The sequence below is a fragment of the Hibiscus syriacus genome, unplaced genomic scaffold (genome assembly GCF_006381635.1).
Source record: "Hibiscus syriacus cultivar Baekdansim isolate YM2019G1 unplaced genomic scaffold, ASM638163v2 tig00110384_pilon, whole genome shotgun sequence".
Classification (NCBI taxonomy): Eukaryota; Viridiplantae; Streptophyta; class Magnoliopsida; order Malvales; family Malvaceae; genus Hibiscus; species Hibiscus syriacus.
Genome location: NW_024062715.1, coordinates 5,208,213 through 5,220,912, shown reverse-complemented (window position 1 = coordinate 5,220,912; position 12,700 = coordinate 5,208,213). Strand labels below are relative to the sequence as shown.

The 12,700-nt window shown below is 32.9% G+C and overlaps 1 protein-coding gene and 1 pseudogene across 1 annotated transcript; both read right to left on the bottom strand.

Annotated features, from left to right (window-relative positions):
- Positions 1-1,651: 1,651 nt before the first annotated feature.
- On the bottom strand, positions 1,652-3,904 carry LOC120121977 (cell division topological specificity factor homolog, chloroplastic-like). The gene is made up of 2 exons (XM_039141238.1): positions 3,712-3,904; positions 1,652-2,414 (listed from the first exon to the last, which is right to left on the bottom strand). Exons 1-2 carry the CDS (start codon positions 3,796-3,798, stop codon positions 1,818-1,820), a joined length of 684 nt encoding a protein of 227 aa, XP_038997169.1. The 5' UTR covers positions 3,799-3,904; the 3' UTR covers positions 1,652-1,817.
- A 5,157-nt stretch (positions 3,905-9,061) lies between these two features.
- Positions 9,062-11,163, bottom strand: LOC120121978 (annotated as a pseudogene).
- Between the last annotated feature and the right edge of the window lie 1,537 nt (positions 11,164-12,700).

Below are 12,700 nucleotides of genomic sequence, written 5' to 3'. Positions count from 1 at the left end.
TAAATCAATCAATATTTTAAAATAAATCAATCCATACAAATAAATTATTTAAAATAAATCAATATATACTAATAAATTATTTAAAATAAATCAATCCATATTTTAAAATAAATCAATTCATACTAATAAATTATTTAAAATAAATCAATCCATACAACTACAATAATAAATCAATCCATATTTTAAAATAAATCAATCCATACTAATAAATTATTTAAAATAAATTATTTTAAAATAAATCAATCCATATTTTATAATAATTTATTTTAAAATAAATTATTTTATAATAAATTATTTTAAAATAAATTATTTTATAATAAATTATTTTATAATAAATTATTTTATAATAAATTATTTTAAAATAAATTATTTTATAATAAATTATTTTAAAATAAATAACCTTATTAAATTATTTAAAATTGTTTTAATAAATAACTATATTTTATAATTGTTCTTGAAGAGGTTTGAAGACCTTTGAAGACATAAAACCATGGCTGCACCAAGAAGAGCTCGCGCAGACATTTGAAGAGCTTTTGTCTTCTAAAAAACAAACAGTCTGCGAAGCCTAATGTCTACGCGTGGTCTGCGCGGCGCAGACATAAATGGTTTGAAGAGCTTGCACAGTAAAAACAAACTAAGCCTAACTTATCCTCCGCAATATCCAGATGGGTTTACAACAACTGTTAAAGAATAACTATAACGTAAAAAATAAAAAATAAAAAAATAGTGATACACATTGATATGTAGTATAACAATTATATGGTTATAGATATTTACATCATAATTTTTCATATCTAATAATTTTATTTTAGTTAATGATTTTGTAATTAAAAACTTAAATATTTACAAAACATTGATAAGGTTTAAGTTTATTTTATAATAATTAACATTATTTGGAAATTAATATACAATTATATTATGATTTTTAAACATGCATGGATAATTAGAATCCCTGTTAATATGATAAAATGATAATTATATTTTCATATGATTAAATTCATTATCTAACGGTCAAACATGATCATAATTCATTTTATCATCCACTCGCGATCATTTATCAGATATTTTTTTTAAAAAAAATACTTAAGGCATTCATTAAATATAATAATTTTATATAATATTCATAATTATCAATGAAAAGAATCATTCTCATATCACATCAATTTACTTTGGCATAATGCTAAAAGCATTTTTCTTACACGCCAATAAGCTCCCTTTTATTCTTCGGGTCGACCTACATTCGAACCAGAAAATCAATTTCACTATAGAAAAAAGGGTAAACTATATGTATAACAATCTAACTATTATCCCTTTTATTTTGACCACCGATTTTGAAATTTTATCAATCAGATCACTTAACTATTTAATTGTTTCTATCAAACCACTTGCCGTTAAAATTTCACGGAAAGAGCGACTTGACTTGATTGACACATTTAAATAATTAAGTGGTTTAATTGATAAAATATCAAAATTAGTGTTAAAAACAAAAATGGACAATAATTAAGTGGTCATGAATATAATTTAAAAAAACTACATAATTGTTTATCTATAGTTTAGAAAAATCAGCAGTGAGAAAAATGAGCCACCCGAGGTTCAATGAAAGCCGATCATCAATCAAATTAGAGAGTACAATGAGGGCAAATGACACCTTAAAAAAGGACAAACGAGAAAATCACCTCAAATTAAAATTCCATATATACAGACAAGTGTAAAGTTGCATTGCTACCTAAAGCTTCAGTTCAAACATCAAGAAATTAGAAAAGATAATTCAGATACCACACGAATGCAAAATGGTTTAAAGACCCGCCAATTTGTGTCTACTCGTCTGGAAGATAGAAATCGAACCTTACATCGACCGAACCAGACCGGTCTCCAGTATCTTTGTACTCGATATTTGTTATCGTCCCAGCTTCATTTTCCTCTTGGTATTCTGCCTTCACCCGCCGAACAGGCACCGTGACGGAGTAAATAGTTCCCAGATCAGAATCGGTAGAGACACTAAACTGAACCTTGTCCTTCGATTCTATCTCGACAAAATCTGACAGAGCGTGCACGATGTTTTTGACAATTTTCTGTTTCGCCTCATCACTAACTGCACAGCGATCAGAGAACAGGATCATCTTCAAGCGCTGCTTCGCTATATTTGCATTCGAGCTCCTCCTAGTTGCCGGAGATGGGAAAACTATTTTCCAAGCCAAGTTAAGTCGCTCAAAGAAGCTCATGTTTATGGCATGTAAGAGGAAGCTCTCAACGCCTTCCCGAACGGCATTTGGAGACAACTTATAATCTCCCATGATCCCTGCTGGTCTCTTAGTTTGGCCGCCAATGCTTCGACTATTAATTGTCAATCCATTCCATTTTGGTGTGATTTCGGAAAACCTTGATCCTCCATTCACGAAACACATGAAATCTACCTATAATAGAGCACCAAAATTAAAACAAAAGACCAGAGAATGTACACTCTTCTATAGCTGTTATACACATGCAGAACATCGATTAATAACTAACAAATGGTGCTCTGTATGAAACAATGAACTATCTTGTCATACAATTAACAAATAAAGCCAACGCCCAATAGCTATATAAAAATAACAAAACGCCACTTTACTACAGAATCAGCGAAACTCAAGGAGCGGAAGACCTCAGCTAGATGGTTGAAAACTTGAAATGATAATGTCTTTAAACATAATCCAACAGAAAGTCATCACTCATCAACGGTATCACACCAAAGTGTTTCCCACAGTGCTATCACACACTAGAGATTGTCGTACAACTCGCACATTAATAGAACGAGTCTTCAGGCAATGGTCGCAGATCGGCAGCCATCATCGCCCAATGCAACCTACAACTACAAGCAATGACAATGCATCTTCTTTTTGTTCCAAATCACTCTAATCAACACATTGTCAAAGGTAGGAGATCAAAGGATTGTTTTTTAAAAGGTAGAATATCAAAGGATTATGATGAACAAGCAAGGGTACGACTCACTTGAAACACCAAACTCATCAAGCTCAGATCTTCCGTCAATATCTTGTTCCCCTTACTCATAATTGCCAAGTATCGTATTCGGAATAAGAATCTCAGTTCATACCAACAAGTAATAGGTTCCAAAATGTACATACATGCTTAAATTTGGCTCTACATGCAATTTGACAAAGATCAATCTACGGTCATGATTCTTGACTATTTCTTGGTACTTAAAACGTTTCGGGAAATGAAATGCAGCCCTCTTTAGCATAAGGCTATGACAATGAGGAAGGACAATTTTCAATTAAAAAAAGTAGAAATAAAAAAACAAACTGCGATTGAAATTGAAGATTACGAACCCAACAAGGCCAATAGTGAATAAACTAAAAAAATCTAAAATAATTAGCTGAGATATTAGGTAACAGAACCCAGGATATTTTCCCGGAAATGAAAACCGAGGACCGGTAAGGGTTTGCCAACTAACAGTGTTGCGTCAAAGCAGGGAAACCCAATTAGCTCTTGCTCCGATTACTTCAAAAGAACAACTAAACAACTAGGAATTCAAACGAACCAGAACAGCGTCTCCAACTCTAACCCTAAAAATACACTGAATTACGGAACTTGCCCGATTCCATTCAACAACCCAGACAGAAATTGATCAAACAGATGATGAATTACACAAATATTTCAAATTCGATGAAAAGAAAAGTTAAACAAAAGATTCGAGGGATTGAAGACAATGACCTTTGAAGGTGGGATAGAGCTTCGAAAATGGTGTTGATGGTAAGATGCAAGAGTGGCATCCACCCGTAAATTCCCAAATACCGCCATTTTTGAGTCAGCTCGAATTGCCCAAAGTCACGAAAACAATGCAGCTCTTTTGCTCACTGCAACTTCACTGATTCGGATTATTATATTTCAGGCGGCTTTGGAACAACTAAGTCTGAGTAGAGCCTGCAAAATAACCCGAGCCCGAAAGCCTGGCCGAGCTGATCCAAATCCAAAAAAAAAATTGAGTTTATTATAATTTGAGTTAAGAAAATTTAAATTAAATTGAAAAAGATTGATATATAATAAAATAAAAATAAATAAATTAACAATATTTATTTTAGACTTCCCCAAATTATCACTTTTTCACGAATTGATGTCTAAATTATATATATAATAAAAAAAAAAATTAACAATATTATTTTAGACTTCTCAAGCTATTACTTTTTCACGATGCCTAAACTATTTTTAAACCATCTAGATGTCTAACGTTACAAACATTACCATTTTACGTGTCTAAATCGTTATAAAATCCGTTAAATGACATGTATCATAATCTTAGAAATCTTTTATCTTTTTTTAAAAAAATTTTATTTTCTCAACTCGCGTCCCACTCCTTCTCTCTCCCTTGCTTCTAAGTTTTCCCTCCCCTCCAAACTTTCCAGGACCAAACAGTTGATCACCATGATAAATCAAAATAATTTAAGGGATTGAGTATTTGAGATTTTAGGGATGAGGAATTGAAATGTAGAGATTTCAAAATTTTGGGTTTTGAGATGATATCAAGGGGTGTGACCTGTCAGTGGGTGGTTAATCGCCGGCGAATAGGTGGTCTAGGATGACCAACTATTGGAGTAAATGGGACTAGAATAAGAGATTTTAAGAGTTTTGAGTTTTCTGGTATTTTAGAAAAAAATAGGTTTTTTAGAAAATAAATATTTTAAAGTTTTTTTAAAAATAAATTAACAAAATTATCAGATTGTGACACGTGTCACTTAATGGATTTTTTAATGGCCGTTAAAACTGAGGCATCTAAAGCGGTGATGTTTGTAACATTAAACACCTAGAAGATTCAAAAAATATTTTAGGCACCAATTCGTTAAAAACCAATATAGTTTGAACACTTATTTTATATTTAAGCCTTTATTTTAAAATTTTAATAAGATAATATTTTAAATACGATAAATATTGATTGTATAAAAAGTTATTGGAGTATCTAAAGCTATAGTTTTTTTACACACTTCATTAACTTTTTCTACGGTTATTATTATAATTGTGGATTGGGTTGGAGTCGCCACCGATCATTTATTTTAAATCAAATGGGTTGACCGGATACCTTATTTCTTACATGATCTGCATCTTACTAGTGATATGTCGGATTCGGGAGTTGGTTACGGTCAAGGAAGGATTAACACCCTTAAACCGCCCTTTCGGTACTATGTAATTTCCAGTTGTCTTTAGTTAAGAAAAATGTAAATTTAAATTAAGAGGTAAAAAATATCGATCCAAATTGCTTACTAATTAGTTATCTAATCATTAATTAATACTTAGCTGAAACACGCCTAATTTAAACATATATCAACATTATTATTCAAATTTTTAACTGAGGCCAAAGAAGATATAATTATCAAATTTCCAAATTATTTTCTTAAGTTTAATTATGAATAAGAATAAGAGTGTCTAGGTGTCAAAATTAATCGGTTAACAGGCTTACAAATTTATTAATAAAAGAATGACAATTAAACAAAATTAATGCATTGACAACCAAAACTATGGAGATGGAATTCAAACACGTTAATCAACCTAAATCTAGACACGTTGATTCACAGTTCACTAACCACGAGATAAAAAATTATTAAGTCATGCACATTCCAAGCAAGGAAATCGGGATGCTCAATGCACTTTTCACACCAAGTTTGATTCAATTGAAGACAATTAATAATTTGACCACAAATTCATCTTACTAAGAAGTCAGATACATGGAATTCAATCGCGATCAGCAAATCCCGGGATTAAATATCATTAAGCACTATATTACCTGGCAACGTGACATTAATTAAGGCTAATTACGAGACCAAATTGAATTCATTCTAAAAATGGAAGGATCTGACACATTGTTTCCCAGAAAAAGAAAACAACACACGGGTTAAAAGACTCTAAATGAATCGGGTAACATCTAAATGGGTTTATTATATAAGTTATTTTTAAAACCCAATTTCACTTCTGTTTAATTTCTAAGATTTCAGCTATCTCCCCCCTTCAAATGCTTTGGTATTTTCAGACATAGCTGGAAAATCAGTTTTCACAAACGATTGACGACCACCGTCGTCGGTGACTAGAAATTTACAAAGTTCGTCCTTTTAAACGTTTTAAAGCCTGAACTACAAATCTAAAGTTGGTTTTTCAAGTAATCAAAGCATAATCCAATAGATCTAACAAAAATATTACGTTTTTTACATTCTTTAAACATAGAGATCCTCCTTCGGACGCTAGCTTGATCGGGGCTTAAAGGTTTGTTCGCCGTTTTAATACTTTGATTCTCCTTTCGCAGACTTTTCTTCTCACAATCGTATTTTTTTTCTTTTTTTCTTTTTATTTTTTCAGCTCGAAACTTTCTGCTCGTATTTCATCTCCTTTCTCTGTGTGTTCATTACATAATATATATAGCCAAAAGAAAAAGCTGTTTTTAGAGTTTACATTTGAGTAAAACACTGATGTTGGTTGCTCTGTTTCATGCGTGGCGTTGGTGACGCTTTCCTTGCGCCGGAGAACTCGGAGCCGCTGGAGTGTTGCCGTGAAAAACGGGGTTGTTGAGAGGCATGCGACCGTGGAGAATGAAAAACGGGGCGTGCGACGCTGACTTGGAATTGAAGAACTAGGATTCTGGAAACCCTTGTTTTCCAATTCAGGTTGTGCGTTTGGGTCGCTGCTGGGCCATGTATTTCAGCTTCATTGGGCCTGACACAATGTAAATAAAATGGTGTAAATAAATATATTATATAATAATATTAATCAAGGGGACGGAATTAAGTGTCTTCAGCTGCCCCTCTTTGCTCATTATCGTGTAACAAAAATAGAGCAAATATTACAAGACACAAATTTCGTTTATATCGAATGTCCTCCGTCATAGAGTTGAAACCCGATATTTGATTGGTTTGAAATGACTACCTTGTCGTAAGGTCGAGTCCATCTGAAAATGATATGGAATTAAAGCCGTAATTCAGGATTTAAATCGGATTGAGGCTTCTCGTTGCCAAATTGTAGTCAACTTCAGTCTTCTTCTCAACTTAAGCTATACTGTAAATTTGACATACCCTTGTGCTGAATGTAATTGAACTCGAATGTTTGGTATTACAAGAGGAACATTTTCAAAGGTTTTGTGTTTCAAGAGAAATAATTTCAAAGATTGGTGCTTTAAGAGAAACTGTCTCAAAAGAGACAAAACTTTATTTTAAGGGAAATTATCTCAAGAGAGACAAAACTTAGTATCAAAAGAAAATACCTCAAGGGAGACAAAATTTTCCAAGAGAAACTGTCTCGAGAGAGACGATTTTTTTAAGGAAAATAGATTAAAAGATTTTGCTTCAAGGGAAACTGATTCAAAGATTTTTGTTCCAAGTGAAACTGTCTCCAGAGAGACAAAATTTTAAGGGAAAATGTCTCAAGAGAGACAAAATTTGTTTTAAAAGAAACTGTCTCAAGGGAGACGAAATTTATTTCAAGGAAAACATATTTAAAGATTTCGTTTCAAGGGAAACATTCTCAAGAGAGACAAAATTTGTTTTAAAATTAACTGTCTCAAGGGACATGAAATTTGTTTTAAGGAAAACAGATTCAAAAATTTTGTTTCACGGGAAACTGTCTCAAGAGAGACAAAATTTGTTTTAAGAGAAATTGTCTCAAGGGAGACGAAATTTGTTTTAAGAGAAACTGTCTCAAGAGAGACAAAACTTTGTTTCAAGGATAATAAATTCAAAGTTTTTTTTTCAAGGGAAACTGTCTCAAGAGAGACAAAATTTGTTTTAAGAGAAAATGTCTTAAGAGAGATAAAATTTGTTTTAAGAGAAACTGTCTCAAGAGAGACAAAACTTTGTTTCAAGGAAATTGTCTCAAGGGAGACGAAATTTGTTTCAAGGAAAACAGATTCAAAGATTTTGTTTCAAGGGAAACTGTCTCAAGAGAGACAAAATTTGTTTTAAGGGAAACTGTCTCAAGAGAGACAAAATTTATTTCAATGGAAATGGTTTCAATGTTTATGTTTCAAGAGAAACTGTCTCAAGGGAGACAAAATTTTGTTTCAAGGGAAACTATCTCAAGAGAGACAAAATTCATTTCAAGGGAAATGTTTTCAATATTTATGTTTCAAGAGAAATTGTCTCAAGTGAGACAAAATTTTGTTTAAAAGGAAACTATCTCAAGCGAGATAAAATCTTCTTTTTAAAAACAGTATTGAGTGAAATGAAATGCCTTTTTTCGAGTGAAACAGTCTCAAGTGAGACAAAGCCTGTTTTAAGAAAAGAAATCTCAAGTGAGATAATCATCTACATTAAATGAGATTGTCTCAAGCGAGACAAAATTTATATTGGAAATATTGAATCTGAAGATGATTGTTCATTTTTGATGAGGATGACTTGTTGTCTTTTGACCTCATATTCTCCTGAAAGATCTGTAAAATGTTTATGGATGTAACTATCCTGATGATGGATGTTTGATGTATGCCAAGATGAAATTTATTTGTCGATTTACTGAATTTGTCCTAAAAAAATCAAGGTCTTTCTTGCACATGATGATGAATGCAAAAATACAAATTTCATGCGTAATGTATGCATGTGTTGATATATATGCGAAATATGTTAGGGTTTAAAGAGAAATCTCAATCCCTGGTTATCAGTCTTGATGACTCTTGATGCTGGAATCTTGAATATGCTTAAAACAAATGTTGATCTGTGAAGGGGATAATTGCGTGAGCAATCTCCATTCTCTTAGTTTTTCTTCATTTCCACCATGGTGTATTCTTGCAAACCTCAACTTAAGACAATTATCAAATTTTGCCCCAAAAATGGCTTCTTTTGCCCCAGCTTCAATCTTGACCTTCAGAGGTATATCTGTTGAATTCCAAGACATGCTTCCAGAGAACTTATCTTGTTTGAAAATGCTTTTCTTCCTTTGACTTTTAAAAATTTTGAAAATATGAAAAGGAGTTTTGAAAAATATTGCTTTCTTCTAGGTTTCACCATTGAAGCAAATCATAAAACTAGAGTTCATTGGATATCAAAATAATCAAATGCTCTTTTAATCTTTGATAGCTGCAAACCTTTGCCAATTTGTGTCTACTCGTCTGGAACATAGAAATCGAACCTTACATCGACCGAACCAGACCGGTCTCCTGTATCTTTGTACTCGATATTTGTTATCGTCCCAGCTTCATTTTCCTCTTGGTATTCTGCCTTCACCCGCCGAACAGGCACCGTGACGGAGTAAATAGTTCCCAGATCAGAATCGGTAGAGACACTAAGCTGAACCTTGTCCTTCGATTCTATCTCGACAAAATCTGACAGAGCGTGCACGATGTTTTTGACAATTTTCTGTTTCGCCTCATCACTAACTGCACAGCGATCAGAGAACAGGATCATCTTCAAGCGTTGCTTCGCTATATTTGCATTCGAGCTCCTCCTAGTTGCCGGAGATGGGAAAACTATTTTCAAGCCAAGTTAAGTCGCTCAAAGAAGCTCATGTTTATGGCATGTAAGAGGAAGCTCTCAACGCCTTCCCGAACGGCATTTGGAGACAACTTATAATCTCCCATGATCCCTGCTGGTCTCTTAGTTTGGCCGCCAATGCTTCGACTATTAATTGTCAATCCATTCCATTTTGGTGTGATTTCGGAAAACCTTGATCCTCCATTCACGAAACACATGAAATCTACCTATAATAGAGCACCAAAATTAAAACAAAAAGACCAGAGAATGTACACTCTTATATAGCTGTTATACACATGCAGGACATCGATTAATAACTAACATATGGTGCTCTGTATGAAACAATGAACTATCTTGTCATACAATTAACAAATAAAGCCAACGCCCAATAGCTATGCAAAAATAACAAAACGCCACTTTACTACAGAATCAGCGAAACTCAATGAGCGGAAGACCTCAGCTAGATGGTTGAAAACTTGAAATGATAATGTCTTTAAACATAATCCATCAGAAAGTCATCACTCATCAACGGTATCACACCAAAGTGTTTCCCACAGTGCTATCACACACTAGAGATTGATGTACAACTCACACATTAATAGAACGAGTCTTCAGGCAATGGTCGCAGATCGGCAGCCATCATCGCCCAATGCAACCTACAACTACAAGCAATGACAATGCATCTTCTTTTTGTTCCAAATCACTCTAATCAACACATTGTCAAAGGTAGGAGATCAAAGGATTGTTTTTTAAAAGGTAGAAGATCAAAGGATTATGATGAACAAGCACGGGTACGACTCACTTGAAACACCAAACTCATCAAGCTCAGATCTTCCGTCAATATCTTGTTCCCCTTACTCATAATTGCCAAGTATCGTATTCGGAATAAGAATCTCAGTTCATACCAACAAGTAATAGGTTCCAAAATGTACATACATGCTTAAATTTGGCTCTACATGCAATTTGACAAAGATCAATCTACGGTCATGATTCTTGACTATTTCTTGGTACTTAAAAAGTTTCGGGAAATGAAATGCAGCCCTCTTTAGCATAAGGCTATGACAATGAGGAAGGACAATTTTCAATTAAAAAAAGTAGAAATAAAAAAACAAACTGCGATTGAAATTGAAGATTACGAACCCAACAAGGCCAATAGTGAATAAACTAAAAAAATCTAAAATAATTAGCTGAGATATTAGGTAACAGAACCCAGGATATTTTCCCGGAAATGAAAACCGAGGACCGGTAAGGGTTTGCCAACTAACAGTGTTGCGTCAAAGCAGGGAAACCCAATTAGCTCTTGCTCCGATTACTTCAAAAGAACAACTAAACTACTAGGAATTCAAACGAACCAGAACAGCGTCTCCAACTCTAACCCTAAAAATACACTGAATTGCGAAACTTGCCCTATTCCATTCAACAACCCAGACAGAAATTGATCAAACAGATGATGAATTACACAAATATTTCAAATTAGATGAAAAGAAAAGTTAAACAAAAGATTCGAGGGATTGAAGACAATGACCTTTGAAGGTGGGATAGAGCTTCGAAAATGGTGTTGATGGTAAGATGCAAGAGTGGCATCCACCCGTAAATTCCCAAATACCGCCATTTTTGAGTCAGCTCGAATTGCCCAAAGTCACGAAAACAATGCAGCTCTTTTGCTCACTGCAACTTCACTGATTCGGATTATTATATTTCAGGCGGCTTTGGAACAACTAAGTCCGAGTAGAGCCTGCAAAATAACCCGAGCCCGAAAGCCTGGCCGAGCTGATCCAAATCCAAAAAAAAATTGAGTTTATTATAATTTGAGTTAAGAAAATTTAAATTAAATTGAAAAAGATTGATATAATAAAATAAAAATAAATAAATTAACAATATTTATTTTAGACTTCCCCAAATTATCACTTTTTCACGAATTGATGTCTAAATTATATAAATATATATATAATAAAAAAATAAATTAACAATATTATTTTAGACTTCTCAAGCTATCACTTTTTCACGATGCCTAAACTATTTTTAAACCATCTAGATGTCTAACGTTACAAACATTACCATTTTACGTGTCTGAATCGTTATAAAATACGTTAAATGACACGTATCATAATCTTAGAAATCTTTTATCTTTCTTTAAAAAAACTCTATTTTCTCAACTCGCATCCCACCCCTTCTCTCTCCCTTGCTTCTAAGTTTTCCCTCCCCTCCAAACTTTCCAGGACCAAACAGTTGATCACCACGATAAATCAAAATAATTTAAGGGATTGAGTATTTGAGATTTTAGGGATGAGGGATTGAAATGTAGAGATTTGAAAATTTTGGGTTTTGAGATGATATCAAGGGGTGTGACCTGTCAGTGGGTGGTTAATCGCCGGCGAATGGGTGGTCTAGGATGACCAACTATTGGAGTAAATGGGACTAGAATAAGAGATTTTAAGAGTTTTGAGTTTTCTGGTATTTTAGAAAAAAATAGGTTTTTTAGAAAATAAATATTTTAAAGTTTTTTTGAAAATAAATTAACAAAATTATCAGATTGTGACACGTGTCACTTAATGGATTTTTTAATGGCCGTTAAAACTGAGGCACCTAAAGCGGTGATGTTTGTAACATTAAACACCTAGAAGATTCAAAAAATATTTTAGGCACCAATTCGTTAAAAACAATATAGTTTGGACACTTATTTTATATTTAAGCCTTTATTTTATGATGGTCTTTTTGTAAATATCATATGATTATATCGAAATTTTAATAAGATAATATTTTAAATACGATAAATATTGATTGTATAAAAAGTTATTGGAGTATCTAAAGCTATAGTTTTTTTACACACTTCATTAACTTTTTCTACGGTTATTATTATAATTGTGGATTGGGTTGGAGTCGCCACCGATCATTTATTTTAAATCAAATGGGTTGACCAGATACCTTATTTCCTACATGATCTGCATCTTACTAGTGATATGTCGGATTCGGGAGTTGGTTACGGTCAAGGAAGGATTAACACCCTTAAACCGCCCTTTCGGTACTATGTAATTTCCAGTTGTCTTTAGTTAAGAAAAATGTAAATTTAAATTAAGAGGTAAAAACATCGATCCAAATTACTTACTAATTAGTTATCTAATCATTAATTAATACTTAGCTGAAACACGCCTAATTTAAACATATATCAACATTATTATTCAAATTTTTAACTGAGGCCAAAGAAGATATAATTATCAAATTTCCAAATTATTTTCTTAAGTTTAATTATGAATAAGAATAAGAGT

What these genes read in the sequence shown, in the direction of transcription:
- LOC120121977 (XM_039141238.1), bottom strand. Translation starts at nt 3,798, where the DNA reads ATGGCGGTATTTGGGAATTTACGGGTGGATGCCACTCTTGCATCTTAC. An exon ending in GCTCTATCCCACCTTCAAAG is followed by an intron (nt 2,415 to 3,711) that starts GTCATTGTCTTC and finishes GCTCTATTATAG; the next exon opens with GTAGATTTCATGTGTTTCGT.